The following is a 23427-nucleotide window of genomic DNA, read 5'->3' on the forward strand; positions in this document are numbered from 1 at the left end:
ACATTTTGAAATACAGTTGCTAACAGTTGACAGCTTGAGATCAGGGGGGGAAAAACACCTGGCCTTGAGTCAATCTCTGCTTTAATGTCAACTTCTCCTTTTTGTGCAATGCAATAGCATTTCAGACATCTTGTGAATACATGCTAATTACTCATCTACAAATGCTGAAACCAAACTGTAGTTTTGCTCATCTCAAATATCTCAAATATATAATGCGTTTCAAGGAGGTTAACTCATTTGTCTTCCTTAAGACCAGCAGAGAACAGAAAATTATATATATATATATAAATGTTCTTGGAAAGAGAGAGTTTAAAGTAAATTGAGCCAATCTTGTAAATATTAAAATATTCAATATTCAAAAGTATCGCCACAAGACATAAACAATATGTGTGCTAACATGATTTTAGTGTGATAAAATCACTTACAACCTATTTCTGTGTAAAATTATAGCCATTAATTTTATTTAATTATAAAAAAAATGTGTGTGTTACACTGACACCTAGCGGGTGTGGATGCAGCATCATTCAACAGCAATAGTTTTCAGTTACAGATGCCATTGTAGAAATTCAATATTCACAGCCAGCCAGGATTAATTAAATCCCTGAGTGAAAGTGTCCAATAACAGGTAATTACTGAGATTAAGTGAGTAGTATTCAGATGGTCGTGCTAACATGGCAGGTCCCATGAGGAGACCCTCTTCCAGTATAATAAAACAGCTTTTATAAGGTTACTGGTATAACCGAAGTCTTCATCTCATTTGAGTGCTCATGATTTTAGACATTGGTTTGGAACTGGCTATAAAATTAATGGCTATAACTTCACACAGAAAAGGGTAGTAAGTTATTTTATCTCACTAAAATCATGTTGACACGCATATTGTTTACGTCTTGTGGCTATACTCTTGAAACTGAGTATTTTAACATTTACGTATTGGCTCCTTTCACTTAGTAAGTGCCTCACTGTAGCCCAGATTATTATTATTATTATTATTATTATTATTATTAAAGAAAAGGAAGGGCAAGTAAAAAGTATTTTTGGTGGTAATACATATTATGCCACAAATGCTGTCGATTAAGCTTAACTTGTATTGAACCTGGAATATTAATGTATGCAGTAGGCTAACTAGACCATTTGAATTAAACACTCTCTTACTGAATAACTTTTTTTTAAATAATTTTCTTTTCTAAAGAAAATTACATTTAATTTATTTAGAAATAAAACTTTTTTAATGAGGAAATTAAAAATTACTGGGGTGCACTTTTAAATTATTATATATTTTTTTACTCTTGCTCTCATTTTATTTTATGTACCTAAAAATAGTTTTTTTTATCATTTTATTTTACATTTGTATTTAATCTTTACTATAATATTTATTTACGTCATACTCTCTCACTCTGCCTCACTGCGGCCGTTCTACGTGCGTGACGTCATTTCCTTCCAACATGGCGCAGGCAGCAGGTCGCTGATGGAAAACTGAGGGATTTACCCCACCTTCTGGCTCTATTTATGTTTCTCTTTTGAGGGCACTATCCGTCGGAGAAAAAACACAATAATTCTGGAATATCAACTAATCGCAGATCCAGCCTTGTTTGGGACCGTCGCAACGCGTCATGTATGAAGGCAAAAAGACGAAAAACATGTTTTTAACCCGAGCTTTGGAGAAGATCTTGGCCGACAAGGAGGTGAAAAAGGCTCATCACTCTCAGCTGCGCAAAGCCTGTGAGGTGGCACTAGGTCAGTGTAATTTCGAAGCTTTTATCGCAGTGTTTTAAAGGTGTTTCAGATCTTCATGTGTGCCTTTAATTCTGCCGGGTGTAAATGCGGAGCTGTTAAGAAGAGCTGCATGAATCCACCAGCATCGCGGAAGTTATTGCCATTCTGCATGTAAAACAGCACGATCTGAACCCGTCCCTGTTCATTTAACATCGAAATATTGATAATTATGTGCTGTTGGGTTAAACAAATCACATTTGTTTCATGCACGGATAAGGAAACTGGTTAAGGAAAGCAGGAACTGACAGGGCGAGTTTGTCCTCTTTGACAGGAGCTTGACAACAGCTACTTCATCATATTGTTTGTACATAGAATAAACTAATAATAATAAACTTTAGACGGTGGTAATATATATTTTGGTCCATCCAAATGTCGTTCGTGGATTAAAATGTGCTCGCGCTAATTCACTTGAGTGTCATTGACCGTGAGATCACAATTGTGTAGCTATGTCATTAAGTGCAAAAACTCCATCTGTCATATTACCTTAAGAAAAAAATATCAGATGTGCAAGTTGCACGACACTGTAGAACAAACTTGGCTGCCATGTCGTTTATGATTGCGGAAAGGTTCCCTCAATAACAACAATGACTGAGCATGATGGAGTAGAATGCAGGTGGAGATTCGTGTTTGCATTGGTGTTGTCGCATCGTGTTTTTATTTAGCTTTAAATTAAACGGAGCTATACATTTATGGAGTTCGAACTTTATAATATGTATAGAAACAGTGCGCAAATATTGTGCCATGCTGTCACAGGCTCCGCCAATAGTGACGAATCGTTTTGTTGAAAAGGTCCTTTGTAATGACTCGTTTGAACCGATTCGCACTGCTTTGTAAATCACTGGACTGTGGGCCCTATTTATGAAACGAGAAATGCAAATTTGTGTGGTAAATAGTTCATGAATCCATTTAATTCAATCTGAAAATGTATCAAATATTATTTTACTCACAAAAAAATGTGTTCTGCCCGAGTTTAAATAAAATACAAGACATGTTTCAGAGAACATTTGATTCAGATTATTTGTCTTAATCGAATAAATATCGATAAACACCATCAGTGTGCAACTAGATATATATTTCACCTCATAAAAAGTCCACTTTTGTAAACACTTTTTAGCGATGACTCGAATGAGTGGATGAATTGGTTCGTCAACCGGTTCATTTCAACGAACTGTCCGAACAAGCCGATTCGCTGTTATGCGATGGGCGTAAGGGAAGTGCTGTGTGCAGAATAAGGTGAATGTCTCTCACACTGTCATGCATTTCTCATTATCAGCGGTCAATAATGCATTTGTGCTGGCAGTTGGATTACAGTGCATTATTTAAAGAGTTGAACATCAGTGGCTTCCGAGCTCCTGGAATAACATGCACCATGCATCGTGTATGTGTTATTGGTCCAGAGTGCTTTTCTGCATAGAAAAGTGTGATTTGCACAGATTTGACACTAAAGAAGTGGCGATTTTTTTTTTAATTTTTTTTTTGGGCTTTGGGTTGAAAACAAGTTGGCACCAAGACTGATTTTTTTAGGTGGGCGGAACTTTGATGATTTAAAAATACTAATAACAACTGACTCTCACAAAACTTGTCAAGAAAATATCCTGGTAATTTTTTACTTTAAATTAAACTATTAAGAAGTTATATTTTGTATAGCCTATGGAAAATTAAGTCTATTTTAAGGGTCATTAAAGGATTATTCTGGGTTCAACACAAGTTAAGCTCAATTGACAGCCATCTGTGGCATAGTGTTAATTACCACAATAAAATAATTTCCACCCATCCCTCGTTTTCTTAAAAAAAAAAAAAAAAAAAGCAAACGTGTGTTCCAGTGAGCCACTTACAATGGAAGTAAATTAGGCCAATCTGTAAACATTAAAATACTCACTATTTCAAAAGTATAGTCACAAGACATAAACAAATTGTGTGTTAACATGATTTTAGTGTGATAAAATCACTTACTAACCTTTTCTGTGTAAAGTTGCAGCCAATTTCACTACTTTGTTGACATGACAATTGTAGTAGACATGAACGAGTTAATGTTTTGATTGTGATGTTATCATGGTGGGGGTGTCGCGGGATTACGTAGGTATGTGAATATTAGTCACCTGTTCACTGATTAAGATAGGTGTGAGGGGGTGAGCAGGGGCGATGTATTCTTGAAGAAAATAAAAGATTGGCCTGTATTATTTAAATTGTCAATTATTTACACATCATAGTATTCTGTTGGTACTGCCTTTAATTTTCACTGATTTTAATAAAAAAATAAATCATTGTACAACAGCATTTTTTTTTTTTTTTTACTGTAGTAAAGTAAATAATGAGTGTGTTACAGCAAAGAGAATCATCATGTAAAAGAATTGGAATAGTAAAAGTAAAACCTCCAGACATGTTTCAGTAAGGAGAATTTGGGGGTGAAATGTGCTTAAGGGTCCTAACAATAATGTGTTAAAAAAATCACAATGTGAAAAATCTTAGTGGTCCTAAATGTATATGTGCCAGGGCGTGATTATACACACCCAGTCCCTTATCAGCCTAATTAAGCCTCCGAGAGGGATAAAGGCCGACTGCGGATGGTGGTGAGACAGAGACAGACACAGACAGAGAGAGAGAGAGATAGTTTACGTGCAGCTGTCCACCATGTGTGTGTATAAAAACGACCCAGCTCCGCCCTGTCAAAGTATGCTATTATATTTTCTTAATGCAAAATATAATGTCATTTTTTATTATTGATTTGGGATTAAATATAAACATATAAAGATCTAAAGAATAAACACAGTTTTTATATAATAATCAAAAGTTTCATGACACTTGGCAATCATAGGGAAAACTTTGAACCCTTTTAAACTTTTAATATAGATCATATCTACTGTGCTGTGTTTTTACACCACAAAAACAAAGTTCTGAGCACAGGCCTTATCCTAGAAAATCAGGTCTCTGCCTATTTAAAGTTAAAAATTATAATTCTTTCATCATTTAGTCATATTTATGTTGTCTCAAAAACTTTATTTCTTTTGCGGAACACAAATGAATATATTTTAACGATATGGTCTGTTTGTCCTTACAATGCAAGTAAATAGTGACCAAAATTTAAAGCTCCATAAAGGACATAATGGCAGCATTAAGGTAATGCATAAGACTTCAGTGGTTTAATCCATGTCTGCTGAAGAGATCCAATTGGCTTTGGGTGAGATAATTCTACTTTGTTTTACCATCGAGAAAATCCGTGCAGACTGTTATGAAGGTAAAATCATGCTTAAATTATTTGCATGCACAGAGTAAGATTTGTGCAAGCGTAAAAATGAATTGCATGTGCACAGAACGTTTTGTAAAGGTGCAAATCAAATTGCAAGCATAATAAAAAAAAAATATTAGCAATATTTTAATGCTTTGCATAAATGTAATTCATGTGTTGTGAATTTGTAATTTTGTATTAACACAAAATATGTGTGGTATGTATTCTTCTGACTTCCTTTATTTCCACGCTTACACTTTTGGCACTGTTTTTATGCCTTAACATGGCCAAAAACATTGGATGTGATTACAAATCTGAGTATATGTGATGTAACGTGAGTTGTGACAATCAGACATTGTGTTTAGTGATAGAGACTGTTTGAGCGATCATGAGCACTTTCAGTTTCACTCTCTTCGATGTGCTCACTCGCAGTGTCAATCAAACATGCGTACTCTCCTGGTGCTCAGATCAGTCACTCATCTCAGCCCTATTATGAACAGAACTATTCATAACCGTTTCAAAACAAATAAATGTTAGCAATTCACTGCAATTGTAATTTTAATGTAATTTTGGTAACTTTATAAAAAGATTCCATTCGTTAACATTAGTTAATGCATTAGGTATAATGATCAAACAATGAACAATATATTTTTACAGCCTTTATTTATTGTAATGTTAGTTAATATAATTACAATTGTTCATTGCTAGTTCATAATGCATTAACTAATGTTAACAGATACAACTTTTGATTTAAAAAAATGTGATATTATCTGTTGTAACTAACATTAAGTTCATTAGTCCATGTTAACTACAGTAATGTTGTTAAATAATGTTAACAAATGGAACCTTTTTGTAAAGTGTTACCATACTTTAACTGTGTGGGGCATTTATGTAATTGCACAATATAACTTGCAAAAGTGTGGCAAAGGGCACTTTTTAAAAAATCGTTATCAGACGATCTTGGTGTTAAAAAATTCAGAGATCGGGATCGGCCTCAAATGTCCTGATTGGTACACAACTATTCAAAAGTATTTCTTAAATTATTGTAGCATTAAAAGTGAGTCCATCAAAGTATGAATATGTTTAGATTTAGATACATATTTATTAGAAATATTGTCTGCTATGCAGAGAGAGAAAAAAATCAGGCATTTACTATATGATTGCTCTTGGATCGCTTGAATAATAAAAAATATGATTATATTATTAATATTATTATTATTGTCTCTGGTTACCAAGCGCACTGCTGTCGAGGTCTGAGTCGACCCAATGTGTTGTTGCATTTTTAATGAGGTGCATGTCAGGCTACACGTAGCATACGCTGTAGGTTCTGTAGGTTCGATGCAGAAGTATATACTGGCCTTTACTGTAGTTAATTGGTGTTCAACACAAATTTTGTACGTACTTATTGTAACCGCCCTTACAAAAAATCTAAACTAGCATTTTCACATGCAAATCAGCTTTTGATTCGCCACAAATTTTTGCCAGAAGTTTGCTGCTCTGCCAACAATGGACAATTTGCCGCAAGTTTGCCTCAAAGCTCATTTGCATGTGAAAATTATCAGTGGCGAATTTGCGGCAAATTTGCCACAAACTCTCGATTTTCATAAGGGTAAAGAAATTGTATAGGGAAGGAAAGGAAGGACAGATATTTTCAACAGCAACTAACATATTTTACAAAATATTAAGATGGGCATCTGAATATTAGAAGTAGTTAATGATTAAAGAGTAGAGACTATTAACTAACCGGCTTAGTGCAGCTGTATATTTATTGCCCCTTATCAACCAGCATTTGAATAGATGTGAGTCATTTTACAATATGTGATTTGCATTTATTTATTTATTAAGCTTTGCTGCTAAACAGTGAAGGATTGTTGGGCTCTGTTTTGTGAATCCAGGATTGGATTTGGCCTTTTGCTTTGATGTCAGAGTTATGACAGCATCTGTCAGTGAACTTTAGAGAAATCGTGCTGTAAATGCGGAATCACAGTTCATTTGTCTAACCGGAGGGGGTCAATTGCTTCGGCTGAAACCTAGCAAAGTCTTACATTTTAGCATTTCCCAGCATCCTGGAACTACTTTGAGCAAGGATCACTTATGTTTCTTGGATACATATTGGTATTTGAGTTAAAGAAATTCCCTTACTCTTTAGAAATGCAGTGGCATCTGGAGATATGTAACTCTGAAATGTATGTCTCTGAAAAATGGGTCTCTTAAAGGCAATGGGAGTAAGGTGTTTGAAATGTTATTCTCTACATAAACGCTACAGCAAGAATACTTTTTCCTGTTGAGCTTTGAGGATTAATACAGTTTTGAAAGAAATGTTTGACAGTGAGCTGTGTGACCTTTATTTGGAAGTCAATTCATTACAATGTATGCTTTGGGAAAAGACGTTCTTCTGTGTGTCTCTCTCTGTCTGCTTTGAGTACCAAATACGTTAGTGGCACATCTGGTCTCATCCAGTGTTACTGTAAATGGGATTGTTCACTCAAAATAAAAAATAATCTATACATTTGTGGCAGGGCGGAGGGCATGGCCAGGTCGTTATCCTACACACCCGGTCCCGTCCTCCGCCCTGCCACAACATTTACTTAAACTGATGTTGTTCCATACCTGCTTGTCTTTTCTTTCTTCTGTGGAACACAAAAGGGGATGTTTGGCAGAATGTTAGCCTCAGTCACCTTTCACTTTCATTGTATGGAAAAAAGAGCCGCATAAACATTTCTCATGATCTCTTCTCTTGTGTTCCACGAAATAAATTTTTTTGGTTTGGAACGTCATGAAGGTGAGAAAATAATTGTAATTTTCATTGTGAGACGTGACTGGTGATATCTTAAGAATTTAAAGATGGATTACATAACAACTGTCTTTAAGACATAAGGAGATTTTCTTGTTCCTTGAGCACAATAAATACTTGCAGAGCAGGTAAAACAAAAAGCATCTTCTATACAGGCTTAATAGACGAGCGCCTGGGGCCAAGTCTCATCCTCATTTCTAAATGCACATCAAGCTTAACAAAACACTGTTGAGTAATCAGTAGGTCTCTTCCAGCCTTTTGTTCACGTCACAGCCATGATTTGCTACTTGCTAATGCTAGTCAGACAACATGATCACACTGGAAGTGATAATAACCAAGGAGGCATTGGTTACCTCCTCCCCACCATTACTGCTAGAAGGGCCTTCCATGCTCCCCAGCAGTTCCACTGTGTTTGCAGAGCGGCTCGTTCCCAAAATATCCTGGCATGTATCAAAATATGGCCAGTCTAACCTTCTACTACCACTTCTGCCATTGTAAATGGTAAATGGTCTGCAGTTATATGGCACTTTTTTTTAACCTTAGAGGTTGCCATCGCACTTTACACTGTGTCCCATTCACCCATTCACACAGACATTCACACTCACACACCAATGGTGGCAGAGCTGCCATGCAAGGCGCTAGCCTGCCATTGAGAGCAACTTGGGGTTCAGTGTCTTGCCCAAGGACACTTCGTCATTTGGAATCGTGTGGGCCGGGAATCGAACTGCCAACCCTGCAATTGGCAGCCGACCCACTCTACCACCTGAGCCACAGCTGCATTGTAGTCAGTGACTTGATTTAACTTTTTCTGCAATGTCTTGAGTTTGCTGATAACTTGCAGTTTCTCTTGAGAAGCTCCACTCTTTCATCCTTTTTTGAATTTTTTCTTAAACAACTGCGTCTCGCGTACAGTTCCACTGAGCTGGCATATTATTCTTTTGTCCTTTGTTGGTGTACAAACTTTCTCTGTCATCTCTCCCTGGTCAAATAGTTGCTTGATACCTATGTCATCACAACATCACACATCCTTCATGGCATTGGCTCTGCCTTTGTTTACACAGAAATGATCGAGAAAACAACATTCCAGAAATGATCCCGGCAATTTAACTAGGGTCTGATCCTGGGATCAGATTTTCTGCCATTCCGGCTTGAGTCCAGACAGAAGGCTGCCCAGCACTGACCCTGGCAATATTCCGGGATCAGAGCCCAGAGTGAATGAGGTTTAACCCAAAAAGTAGTTGGTTACTTGAAATTTAGAATTTAAGTTAAACCTTTAACCTGTTTTTATTTTTAATTTTTTTATTTGGTACTATGCACAAGCAACATCTAGATTAAAAAGACAAAGGCACTAAAGAAAATCTAATTGCAATATTTGAGTTGTATTTTTACTTGTCAGATATTTAAAGCTGAACGAGTACTCGAATAAGCGATTGTTCATGCACATCCCTAGTGTAAACATACTAGTGTTGTCACGGTACCAAAATTTCAGTTGTCGGTACCAATACCAATACGCTCTTTTATTAACAAAGTTATCAAAACTTTAGCAGCAGAACTAAGAACAGAAATATGCCATTGAGCAACACTTTAATTGTTTTTATTTTCTACGTTGTTGATAATGTCGAGTAAACTTTTCAGCCCTAATGCAAATGATGATATGCTTTCAAATTAACCTGCTTTGGTTGCTTGAATTAATCCGGGTGTCTGTCTTTCAGGTGCTTTATTAAGTTTGATGTGTTTCCTCCTTTCGTCAGACAATTGAAAAGCAGCGTTTACAAATAGGTTTTTGCTGATCTATGATGTTTCCCTTTTCATCAGCCTCAAATACAAAGAATTTCCAAACCTTGCTTTTTCCACTTTTCTTTTCGACAAGATTCAGTTGAGACTCCGCAGCAGCTTTGCTTTGTCGCCATCTTTTACTTGTTGTGAGCGTTCAAAAGTTCCCGACTCTGCATGGGTACCGGGTAGACTTGGTACTCCAGTACCTTCAGAAATTCTGGTATCGTAAAATTATTTTGGTTTCAGTACCGACTTGGTACCGCTATTTTTGACAACACTAAACTATACACATTTGCTTAATAAAGAATGTGTATTTAAATTAATGTATCATGGGCCATGCCGTCTGGCTTATCCCAGCTCCACCAGTGACCATTGTTTCTTTATGTACACATGGTGAATGTGGAAAATTAATTTATTTTTGTGGCCCTGGCTTTGTTACAGTGCCTATATCTGCACAGGTGTCTGAATTGGCTCTAAATATGCACCATCTCTGTTATTAAGATTTTATCTCATTTGTTGCAGACCCTGCCATAGTAGACCCATTCTTTCTTTCTTTCTGTTGCTCCATGTTTTTATCCTTCTCTGAAACCTGAACCATAATAATTATCGTGGGTGAAGTGGTACATTAAAATGAAATTGGCTGTTTCATCCAAAACCTGATATTTTTTTTATTAAAGTTAGCATCAGATCTCTTACCAGACACTGTGTTTCTTTAACAGCCTTTGTAAATAATGCATCACATTTCAGTACCGACTAGTATCTTTTTCAGTCTCTGACAGATGCTAAATTAATCATTATTTTGCCACAAGCTAATGAGAGACAATAGCAATTGACCCCACTCAAAACCCTTTACTGTGAGAGGGTATGGTTAGTGGTGCACCGGTCAGGAAATTTAGTTTTTTGAGAATTGAGAAGATCGTCCGTTACATATTTTTTTTAAAGTGCCCTTTGCCACACTTTTGCAAGTTATATTGTGCAATTACATAAATGCCCCACACAGTTAAAGTATGGTAACGCTTTACAAAAAGGTTCCATTTGTTAACATTATTTAACAACATTACTGTAGTTAACATGGACTAATGAACTTAATGTTAGTTACAACAGATAATATCACATTTTTTAAATCAAAAGTTGTATCTGTTAACATTAGTTAAGGCATTATGAACTAACAATGAACAATTGTAATTATATTAACTAACATTACAATAAATAAAGGCTGTAAAAATATATTGTTCATTGTTTGATCATTCTACCTAATGCATTAACTAATGTTAACGAATGGAACCTTTTTATAAAGTTACTAAAATTACATTAAAATTACAATTGCAGTGAATTGCTAACATTTATTTGTTTTGAAAGGGTTATGAGTTCTGTTCTCAAAATTAAAAGGTCATCGTGACATACTAGTAAGCAGTAAAAACCATGAGAGCATCACACACAGCAGAGATACGTTCAAAAATAAGAAAAATATATCCATTGCAAGCTCTAAAACTGCTCCAGTGATAAATCCTTAATATCTATGATTTGTTTACTGACTTTGGCATTTTGCTGTAACACAAATCACTAATTATTAAGCAAATGCATGAAGATGTGGTGCCATCATGGTTAAAATGTAAGTGCTGTGAGTAGTTGTAATGTGACCAACATTAATCTGATTTAAATTGGGATCCTAACAGAATAAGTCTGAGATGAGTGACTGATGAGCTATTGAGAGCACCAGGAGAGTACGCATGTTTGATTGACACTGCGAGTGAGCATATCGAAGAGAGTGAAGCTGAAAGTGCTCATGATCGCTCAAACTTTTGAGATTTGTATACACGTTTATTTGTTGTTTAATTAATTTTATTACCAATTGTAGTCTATTTGTCCTCTCCATGCTCACAGATCATAGAGTCAGAATTGCTACCCTAATGACTCTAGAAAATGGGCAACTACACATGTAATTCTTACACATTTTTAAAAACAAACCTGCATATTCATCTGAATAGTAGCATGTCTGAAAGTTTTTAAATTCTTGAATACTTAGAATTGCCAACAATTGAGGGCCTGGGTAGCTCAGCAAGTAAAGACGCTGACTACCACACCTGGAGACGCAAGTTCGAATCCAGGGTGTGCTGAGTGAATCCAGTCAGTCGTCCTAAGCAACCAAATTGCAAGGTTGCAAGGGCAGGTAGAGTAACATTTGGTTAACCTCCTCATGGTCGCTATAATGTGGTTCTTGCTCTCAGTGGGGTGCGTGGTGAGTTGTGCGTGGATGCCTCAGAGAATAGCGTGAGCCTAAACATGCGCTAGGTCTCTGTGGTAACTTGCTCAACAAGCCACGTGATAAGATGCGCGGATTGACTGTCTCCGACGCAGAGGCAACTGAGATTTGTCCTCCGCCACATGGATCAAGGCGAGTCACTGCCACCATGAGGACTTCGAGTGCATTGGGAATTGGGCATGACAAATTGGTGAGAAAAAAAAAAAAAAAAGGATTGCCATCAATTCTACCTCCAGACTGTCATGCATCAAAGGCTGAGAAAGCGCTCATTCAATAGAGTATCAGTGTACAGTTGAAGTCAGAAGTTTACATACACAAGTCATTAAAACTCTTTTTTTTAACCACTCCACAGATTTCATATTAGCAAACTATAGTTTTGGCAAGTCGTTTAGGACATCTACTTTGAGCATGCCATGAGTAATTTTTCCAACAATTATTTACAGATTGATTGTTTTGCTGTTAATTGACTATATCCCAATTCCAGTGGGTCAGAAGTTTACATACACTAAGCTAACTGTGCCTTTAAGCAGCTTGGAAAATTCCAGAAAATTATGTCAGACCTTTAGGCAATTAGTCAATTAGCTTCTGTAATTTTAAGGCCTACCTTCAAACTCAATGCGATCGGTGCTCCCCTAGTTCTGGTGACTAGCCTATGTGGTGGTCTCTAAATTAAGTTTTCATCATCAAGAAATTTGTCTGCCCACATTGCAGGCTAAATGCGGTTTAACGGACACAATCACTGCCAATCAGAACATGTTTAATGTTAAACAAACCGTTATGTTGGTTAGCATTGTGGACCAAGGAAATTTCACTGTGGGTGGGGCTACATGGAGTGACACTGGAGAAATAGAGATGAAGTGATCAAGTCGTCAAGCTAATACACATGTGCGTACTTGAGTTGAGTGTTGTCACGGTACCAAAATTTCAGTAGTCGGTACCAATGCAAAACACAAAAACAGGTTACTGAACAACACTCTTTTATTAACCAAGTTAACAAATTAACAGCTGAACTAAGAACAAAAATATGCCATTGAGCAACACTTCAAGTGAAATATATTATTTTTGAATTATATCAAAACTGTACAATGTATGCTTAAAGTATTTTTGAACACTTATTTAAGATTTGCTTCAAAAAGTTTTTACCAAGTACTAATAAAACTAAATAAACAAGCATAAAATAGAATGAATAAAAAATAATTTCCAAATTAATGCGCAAAATGCTCTCATATTAATAAAGCTGAATATTGCCAATTTTTCTTCACGATAAGAAATGCACAGTGACATGTATTATGATTAAATAAGTCGCGAGCCATCGCGTTCTAATCTAGCTGCAGTAAGCGTCCACGCTCGAGGGATGAGCGTCCCCGAGGCAGAGTCTCTCTCAGCCGGGTGCAGTTTCAATCTCTTCCCCTTAGATCGGGACATTCTCGCAACTCATTGAAGAGGCACCGACCACACAGAGAAATGCCAGTTTCTGAGTTTATAGTTATTAACATGATCTGCTTCTGTATTATTTTAACTTTAATAAAGCTATAACACATTAAATATAACTGCATTAAGATGTAATGCATGTTTCCTTTAAAGATCTCCGGCTCCACTTCTTCCACAACGAGAGTGCTTTTTTTTATAATTCCCTAATACTTTGGGATCTACATAAGATGAAGCTGTGAAAGTTTAGAGTGCATCTGGACTGATATGTGTAATTCTTCTCCTCTGTCAGGCGTGAACTGCTGCTCTCACACTTCATCATTACAGTTTAATGTGATTTCATGTTACATTAAATGAGATCAAACGACTATTAGACAACGAAAAATATTCTTGACAATTTTTTATTTTCACCGTTGTCGATAATGTCGACTAAACGTTTCAGCCCTAATGCAAATGATAATATCAAAACTCACTTAAGTTGAGACTCCGCAGCAGCAGCTACTTTGCTTGTCATCATCTTTTGCTTGTTGTGAGCGTTTGAAAGTTCCCGACTCTGATTGGGATCCGGGTAGACCCGGTACTCGGTACTCCGGTACCTTAAAAAATTCTGGTATCGTAAATTTGTGGGTGTTTAAATTTCTCCCATTCATTTAAATACAAGTGTTCTCTATAGGGCTAAATAGTCTCTTGACAAAAGCTAAGGTTTACATGGAAGAGAGCTTTTATTGCTTGTGATTTTATCATGTCTTGCCTGGTAAAGACTTGCTGACTTATATTTTTAAATCAGATCTTTGACCTTGAATACAAAATGCAATCATTTAGCCACAGGTAAGATGAGTAGAGCTTAACCCACACGGTTGCATACGAACATACACCTGCACTTCCACAGCTTTGGTGTGATTTGTTTGCAGGGCGACACCAGGTCTAGCCTCATACCCCACATGTTGCATTGTCTGGACAACCTTCCGAACATTTCCTGCGCAGGTCCCAAATGTACCTTCTTTTTCTCCAACACAATGGCACTGTCAGATGTTCCAGCGTTCCCACAAGCACAGAAGCAGTCCAGCTGGGTGTTTATCTCTGTGGGTGCAAAGAGCATCCAACCCCCCAATCCCCATCCACTGGAGCTTTAGAAGAGCTTGTAGCTCCTTAGAATAGCCAAATTTGTGTGTGATGGGTGGGCGGATGCTTGATACCTCAACTGTGGGATAAATAGATACATTATGCAAATTTGTATGTGATGTTGTTTACCTTCCATGGCAGTATCATCAAGGGAAGCAATGCCGAATGAAACAGTGTAGGGTCTGTTCTTATGAAAAAGACGATTAAGGATTTCAGATGTTTTGAAATATCCTCATTTAAGTTGCATTGTCTCTTTTCTTGGCTACCCTGCTGAAAAGACCAGCCTGTTGTGTTTTAAATGCTGGTGTCCCCAATTGGCTTATTAACTAGCTGAACCAGCAAGACATCCTTTGTGAACAGCATTAAAAGGATGTTTATGCTAATTCACCTGCTATAACAGCTAGATTTTACATGTGAAGAGTATGGCTATGCAGGTATAGCACCACTGCCTATAGCACCACTACCCAGCATAAAACGGTAGAGACTAGCATGGAAATCCACATTCGTCTAAGCTTGTCTTTTCAGGCCAGCTTAGGCCAGAATCTCTATGCAAGAACACCAACACAAATGCTTGGTCAATGCATTGCACATGCAGATACTTAGTGGTGCATTCACGTTATGTCGGAACGACCATCATTCAAGATTCTGACTAAAAACTGTTCATTTCTGCATAGAAATTGTGATTACAGGTTGGAAACAGAATTCTATGAAAGCTCTGGGAGTGTAATGGTTCTCGGTAAGAAAACCGAACCGTACAGTTTGCCACCCCCGATTCGAGAAGCATTAGCACTGCGGTTCACCTTAAGTTTATTGACTCATTTGGAGCACAAGGTTTTGTGAAGAAAATAAAGCATCTAATAGACACGCACAATTACAACCTCCACTAATGCACCCGAATGGACCTGTAGATGGATACGCTCCGCCTGTGTTACACAAGGGTCAACTTGATACCATCATTGTTCTGCAAGTGTTGTGTGTATTTGAAAATGGCAAGAGGAGAAAACGAACCGCTGATAGAGAAGCCCCCTGCCTTACAGGTCTCCTGTCTGGAAACATTTTCTTTTTGCAGTCAATTTCAACAGCGATGGTCAAAATGATTTACAAACGAGTAAATACTGGTAATACATTGACATATGATAATTTATGCCGAAATCCCCGGGGGAAAGATGAGACCCAGCAAAAATTAACCAAGGTTTTATAATAGTAATATTTTAGTAACCATGACTGCTGTCACCATGATTTTTCTTTGCAGAAATCATGATTTTGATACATTAACCATGGTTTTACAACAGCAATACTGTAGTTTACATATAGTAACCATGATTATACTGTATATTGTAAACATGACAGTATTGATTGACACATGATTTTGTGGTTACTATGTTTTTACTACAAATGCCATAGTTAAACTCTGGTTATTGTAAAACAATGATTTTTATTCAGGGCAAACATTTTGAAGTGTTTGTTACCAAATAGAGTGTTCTTACTTTGGATTTGGCAATAATATTTATAAATGTATAAAAAAAAAATTCTGTACGTTGCAAATACCGTACCATACCGAAACAGTGACACTAAAACCATTACCATACCGAAACAGTGCCACTAAAACCATTACCATACCGAAACAGTGACACTAAAACCATTACCATACCGAAACAGTGACACTAAAACCATTACCATACCGAAACAGTGCCACTAAAACCATTACCATACCGAAACAGTGACAGTAAAACCATGATGCAAACCAAACCATTGAGAAATTTTAACTGTTATACCCCTAGAAAGCTCTAACTTGACAGTTGTGACTAAGGCTGGAAGATTAAATTCGAATATTAGTTGAATTTAAGTAAATATTTCAAAATTGTGTTCAAAGCTCAGTTGATGACATAATTTGTGGGCTAAAACATAGGTACATACATGCAACTGTTTAAGAAAAACACTGTGATTTCGCAGGAGACATCAATTTAAAAATCTGATTTCCCCCCCCGTCTTTTAAATTTGAATGTAATTTTAATTTTGGTAGTATTTCGGTGAATACGTTTTATTATGTTTCTCAGCCCCGCTGACAGCCCTAGTTTGCCTGCATGATTTTGTTCACGTAATAAAGCCTCTTCTAATAAATGACTGAAGGTAGTTTTGCAAGAGTTTTTTAAAATACTTTTTTTTTTTTTTAAATGTCACACAGCCCTGCAATTTTCCATATAGATTTTTTTTATTTGCTGTAAATACACACATTCCCGTAAGGACTAGTACATTCTAATTCTTCTAGTCTGCCACATTTTTTGTTCTCTAGGCACAGAACCTGCTAAATCCTAACCAGGGGGAGGCTAAGAGAAATTTGTAAGGCAAGAAATTCATTTGAATAATTTATCTGTTTCGAGCATTCCAGAGCGATTATAAATGTCTATGTGTGCTCTGAAATGGTAATACCTTTGTAGGAGTGAGGCAAAAAAATACCTCCACTCTCAGGTAATAGCACTTACCATTAAACATTTGATTTGGGTGGGTTGAATAGCTCTGATGCTTCTGGTAAATGTTGCCCTTTTTACAACCAGCTTTCTGAGCTCAAATCAAAACCTGAACCCTTATAATCAAACAAACAAAACTGAATAAATATCAGTTTCATTTCAGCAGTAACTATGGGTCCTGAATCTAGGAATGTGTCAAATCCACCATGTATTTTCATTGGACGAGTTTGAGTTGGGAAGCAGATTAGTGTTCTCCAGGAGCTGGAAGGATTCAAATCCAGACGGTCTCATGAAAGGACCTCTGCTGGGATGTATCTACATCTTGGCTCAGAGATTCAGTGCAGAATGACTCTACACAAGAAAGAATGAAAGGAGGAGCAGTAGAATGTCTCAATGAGCCTTTCATCAACATGTTGAAAAATGAAATTCCACCTCACTGTCTAGTTGGGCTCACAAACCCTCTGGCAATGCAAACGGGTGCTGTTTGGTTTGTCTTTAAGACTGCAGCCATTGCTGCTGCATTAGTGTGTGCATGTTGCATTGGTGCTGATCACACAGTGTACTGCAGATCTCCCAAAGGACCTTACTGTTTATCTTTCCCCAAGGATGGAGCTGCAGCATGTATGTTTACCACAAAACACACCACTGTTCATGCCACCATAGCTTTTTGCTTAATTGATGTAACAAACCTCTCCCTGCGGCTGAAGACAGAATTAGCTCCATATATTATGTACCATGGGTTGTTTGCCCAGGGCCGGCCCGTAGCATAGGCGACATAGGCGGTTGCCTAGGTCACAAAATGACATTAGTTTTTTTCAGAAGTGCGAACTCTCGTGACGACTGTGCGCCCCTCTACCCATATATTGAGCACTAGCACTACGCAATTATATTATAATTGGATCCTTGTCATATGTGGACATAATTTGTGAAAAAATAAATAATTATCAGGTGCACAAGGCAGGAAGTGGCACAAAGCAGAGGAGCAGAAAAAAAGAGCAATATGAAGGCAACGACTGTTCATGTCAGTCATTGATGTTTATTTACTAATATGAAATAGCTTATTTAGAACCTCTTAACTGGCACAGACACTGTGGGCTGTTTTTGCTTGTTTTATTTAAGTTTATTGCAAGTCAAGTGCAGTATATTTTCTTTAAAATAAACTTAAGCTTCTATAAAAAGCTTATAAAAAAAACTCCCATGTGTCTTCTTTTAAAAGAGACCATGATTAGGACTGTAGTTTAAAACATTCATGCTAAGCACCCTGAACTGTAGCCAGGGCAAACTGCTGCCCGCAGTCGATTTATCATGAAAGTTTTTATTAGATTTTTTATTTATCTGGCTTTGGGACCTTTCGCGCTTCCACAAGTGTTTAATATGCACAAATAGGAATATTTCACCTTATGTCATACATAATGCAATCTGGTAACCATGTTTGTGAGTGTGCATGCTTTCTCTCTCCTCTTAAAAAACATTATAATAAAAAAATTGCCGCTCAATTGTGCAATATTCTGCTTAAAGAAAAGTGTGATGCAGTCACTTCATGTCCATTCGTGAGGCTGCGTGTGCTGTTAGTGCGAAGTCTGCGAGCAAACCTTTTCAGTGATGAACTTTAGTAAAATCCCAATTGATCTTTACATCATTCACACATGGAGGGGACACACGAGCAAAACCAAGTGAGAGAGGAAAATGTTTGTTGACCACTGACGAGACACACATCATGACCCATGACCATGTAAACGTGTTGATGATGTTTTCAGAATAAAACAACTTTATCAACTTTGCTGTGAACTTTAAAATAAGTCAAATAAATCTATAATTTCCGAATATGTTATTTTACTATTAAACCAGACTCCTGATGTAGAGTGTTAAACTGAATACTAAATTATCACTGAATTTAAAGTATGGCAAAATAAACCATTAATAATTTTATAGAGCCTTTATTCAGTTTTACTAACACACAATAGATAAGTAGCAGCAAAACTTCAAGCAATCACAGAATGGTCCCATCAGTCTGTAAACACTTCAGAAAATTGTGCATCATTCATTGAGTGCATGAGTGCACTAGTACTTCTGGGCATAAAAGATACAACTATGCAGAACTTTTAATCTTCTCTCTTCCATGTTCTACTTAACGGCTGATGTGACCCCTGTACCCAAATAATTGCACATCTCTACTCAATAGAATGTAAGATTAATACTGTAAATTGGCAAGCAGATTTCCTTGAAACCCAGCAAACTCACAAAAATCCCTGCATTTTGTGAACCCATAAAATGCTGCATCAATGTCTTAATCTGCAGGCGCATCATTTTGCTGTCATTTTCAGTGACCGATCATGTGAAGGAAAAAAAACAAAGCAATATATGTTTTGTACATGAGAAACTGTTCTTTACTTTTTATTTTTTAATTACGATAAATCTCCACTTTATACAGAGCACCCCCATTATTTTCAGAAGCACCCTCAGTGATTTTGATCTGGGGGGGGGCCCAATCAAAAGTCTCGCCTAGGACGTCAACAGAGCCTGGGCCGGCCCTGTATTTGTCCCAGGTACAGGTGTCCCAGAGCAGTTGTCTCTCATTCCCAAAAACTGACATACAGGACATTCAAGCAAGCGTATTCTAGGGATGGGTCACGAATCCGGATAGCCAATTGTTTGATAAACACTTGGCTAGTTGATTAGTCGAAACCGTCAAAATTCTGCTACTACAGCTATACACATTCAGATGGACATGGGGCATTGTGGCGTGACTTGTGATGTTCCTTTTGGGCATCCTGCACCATGAGTGTTGCATGATGTGTCAAGTTAAAAATACTCTAAAAAAAAAAAAAAAACTTGACCCTGTGTTCTGTTTAGTCCAGTTGTGCTCTGTCCAGCTGTTTTTAAACACAACAACCTACTGAATACGTTTGATCAAGTTCAGGTGAAGCCAAAACCAGCCTAATTATTCAGGGCTTCCTTCAGGCTGATTAGTTGACTAGTTGAAAATATGTTGTTTTGCACATCCAAAGCATATTTATACTTAAAACTGTAGTGTGTAACTTTTCCGGTGTTAAAATACTTTTTCATATGCCAGCTTAATATGGAGAGACAAATATAAGTAAGCCATTCATAGCTTAATTTTCTTGAAAACTGTCAGCATGATACAGTCATGTCTCTAACCAAGTCCTCTTTTTGTTATGAGTGACCCGTCTCATGAGACACAACAATATTGACCAATGGCATGTGTTGGGGACGGGGACTATCTGTTTGTTTGATCAACGGAAGACGGTGGGCCATATTCTGAAAGCTGTTTTGCAGTTCTGTTTGGTGGTGCTAGTGGCACAAAATACACACTTCAAATTTTTCTCACTGCGATTAGTGTTTTGAATAGAAACAATAGATTCCTATGAAGCCATTCACACCTTGAGCACAAACATTTGAGCAATCAGCAAAGACAGTTTTTTTTTTTTTTTTTTGCCTGGCGATGAAATGCCCTGACCAATAAAATATGAGCTTTGCATCTTGTCAGGAGATTTTAAACAAATGTGCATAGCACAAATACATACAGTATGTGTGGCAGTGGCATACAGTCAGTATTGTCTTTCTTGATTCCGTTGGTGTTTTGCAAACTTATCATATTCTTCTCATCTGTGAGGGGCAGACCAGCTTAAAGGTGCTTTGCGCCACCTAATGTACTGTCAAGATTCGGTGCCTTCTGTCATCCTGCAGAGTGAAACTTTCCACAGTGAAGCTGTACGGAGTGACAAGACATAGCATGCGCTCTGCCCACCGGCCACTATTCGGCACTTATTGCATCGATTAATCATTAGCTCTTAACTGATTATTCAGATGTCATTATTCATGACATTCACTGAATTAAAGGGCAAAAAATACTTTTTGATTAAGTTTAATTCAGTAAAGAAATTCACTTAAAAAATCCAATTGTTATCAAGTGTTTTTGTCTTGTTTTCCATTTACAATTGTCTAAAAATCCTTAAAACAAGATACATGTACTTGAGAAGCAACATACATATTTAGACTTGATTTAAGAGAAATGTATCTTAAATATAAGTGTATTTTGTATATAAGTGCATTTTTCACTTGGTTATACTTCTGCGAGTTCAGTAAAGACAAAATATACTTCTATTCTAAATACCAAGTCTAAATATCTGTAATGGACAAGGTCTCTACTTGAGGGAAAGGAGGAGGCGGAAACCTGCTGAACAGCAATGTAAACTTTAATGACAGAACATAATTAAAACATAATATAATATAATGCAGCAAACAAAACAAAGACGCACACAACATGTGCATCTCTCTCTCTCTCTCTCTCTCTCTCTCTCTCTCTTTCTCTCCAACTGGCATCCCAGCCCCTCCTTATCTCTCTCCCGCTGATTAGACAACTCGGCACCAGGCGTGCGTGCATCATCACGGCCCGGCCACACCCTCCTCCTCGTCACAATATTTATATGCTGCTTCTCAGGTGAATAAATATTTTTTTATGGATTTTTAGATATTTTAAAATATTTGTATTTTTTATATTATATTCAACATTCTCAAAAATGTCTTCTTCTGCAGTATAGCTGCTAAAGAAAATGTATGTTGTTTTAAAGGATTTGTAGATATTTATATTGGAAAACAAACCAAAACAAATCTTATTTTGTTGCAGTGTATAATGGGTCGAAGACAGCCCTCTCTCACCTTTCTGTTCACGTCAATCCATCTTTAACTCACAAAAACAGCACGTAAAGCTGCGTATTGCCAATTTTCTTCATGATAAGAAATGCACAGTGACATATATTATGATTCATTAAATCACGAGCCATCACATTATAATCCAGCAAGCGCATGTGAGGGCGATGAGCGTCCCTGCAACAGAGTGTGCCTCAGCCTGGTGCAGTTTCGACCTCTCCCCCTTAGATCAGGACAATCGCGCAACTAACAGAATAGGCGCTGACCGCACAGAGAAATGCCAGTTTCTGAGTTTGTTTTTATTTACACGATCTGCTTCTGTATTATTTGAACTTAGTAAATATAACTGCATTTAAGATGTAACGCTGGGGTGTTTCCTTTAAAGATCTCTTTATTCCACAACGAGAGTGCTTCTGTATTTTCTTATTTTGTATTTTTGCATTATAATTCCCTCATACTTTGGAATCTACAACACCTGAAACTGTTTGGAAAGTTTAGAGTGCATCTGGACTGTGATCTGTGTAATTCTTCCTCTCCTCAGTCAGGTATGAACTGCAGTGCTGCTCTCACGCGTCATCATTACAGTTTAATGGGATCTCATGTTACGTTAATGAGATCAAACGACTATTCGACAACAAAAATGTTTCGACGTTTCTAGCGACTAATCATTTCAGCCCTACTCAGGTGTAACATGGATTATCTATGACGGCTACGATTTTGTTTGCAGTTTGTGAAATCCCATGCCAGTCCACAATTTCTGGCCAAGTAATCTGTCCTTCAGTTTCTGTTTTAGTTACTGCAAAGATGTTCGAAGTTACTCCTACATGTCAGGCCCCTGGCCTAGATGTTAGCACACATGCTCCGACACTTAAAGGCATTGCACAAGTAGACTAAATACATTTCCATACTTTCCTTGTAGTGGTGTAACAGTATGAGATTTTCATGGTATAATAACCGTCACAATAATAATTGAATTATCACTGTATTAAGGTGCATTGCTAATATTATAAAATATAAGTATATTCTGTACTTTCTACATCTGCCCTGTTGACATTTTACTTTGACCCATTTGTTCATTGACCTTAAAGTCAACAATTACATCAGATGTTGTAAAAATTTTTTTAATAAGAAACAACTTTTTTTGGTACCGATAGCATGTCAAATGCTGGCTTACAGAGCAAAAAGTACAAAACAAAGCATCCCCAATTCTTGTGTATTGTGTATACACAATACATCCCCAACATGTCTCAATACACCTGCACCTGTCATGCTATTTGCTATTTGTGTTCATGGTATGTTGTTGCTACAGATGTTTTTCTCTCAGGAGGTTATAAATGTGTAACGACTGTACAATCACTCAGTAAGATCACCCATAGTGAACACATGGTCATTCTAAATGGGCCGATCAGCTCTGCTGCATAATTTGTTTGGGTTCAGTGTTGCTTTACATGAATTGTGCCGATGTCATTCCTTTGGAATAAATCGCAGCTCTGTGCAGTTTAGATGATCGTGGTGTCATAACATGAAAATGTTTACTTTTAGTTCATCTCGCAGAACTGCCAGCCCTTTTCCACAGTGCACAATTATCTCTGATCCACCAGCACTACAACATGGGCCTAATAAATCATTCACACTGGATTTGAGCACTTGTGACTGTTTCATGTAGGAAGGTTTTTGTACGGAACGTGTGAAAGATTCATTTTCAGCTCACCAAGGAGAATTGGGGTAAATCAGATTTTCAAGATTTTGGTTTTAGACCAGAGTGTGACCATGATAAGAAGGTGATTTCTGTGATTTAGCTAATGGTGCTAATGGAGCAGAGCCAGCTTTCCTGTGTTGAGTCCCAAGTGAACAGGAAGAACACGCATGGAAATCAGGAAGAGATTGATTTCTGCTACAGCTCGGA

General features: G+C 37.2%; 1 protein-coding gene across 6 annotated transcripts in view; it reads left to right on the forward strand.

Moving 5' to 3' along the window:
• Positions 1–1452: 1452 nt before the first annotated feature.
• The window catches only part of LOC127634369 (brefeldin A-inhibited guanine nucleotide-exchange protein 1-like), an 82541-nt gene continuing 60566 nt past the window's right edge, over positions 1453–23427 (forward strand). For all 6 annotated transcript variants that reach the window (XM_052113899.1, XM_052113901.1, XM_052113902.1 and 3 more), the window contains exon 1: positions 1453–1734. In XM_052113899.1, coding sequence (XP_051969859.1) covers positions 1611–1734 — 124 coding nt within the window. In that variant the 5' untranslated portion in view covers positions 1453–1610. The remainder of the gene's footprint in view (positions 1735–23427) is intronic.

This window comes from Xyrauchen texanus, chromosome 41 (genome assembly GCF_025860055.1).
Source record: "Xyrauchen texanus isolate HMW12.3.18 chromosome 41, RBS_HiC_50CHRs, whole genome shotgun sequence".
Lineage (NCBI taxonomy): Eukaryota > Metazoa > Chordata > Actinopteri > Cypriniformes > Catostomidae > Xyrauchen > Xyrauchen texanus.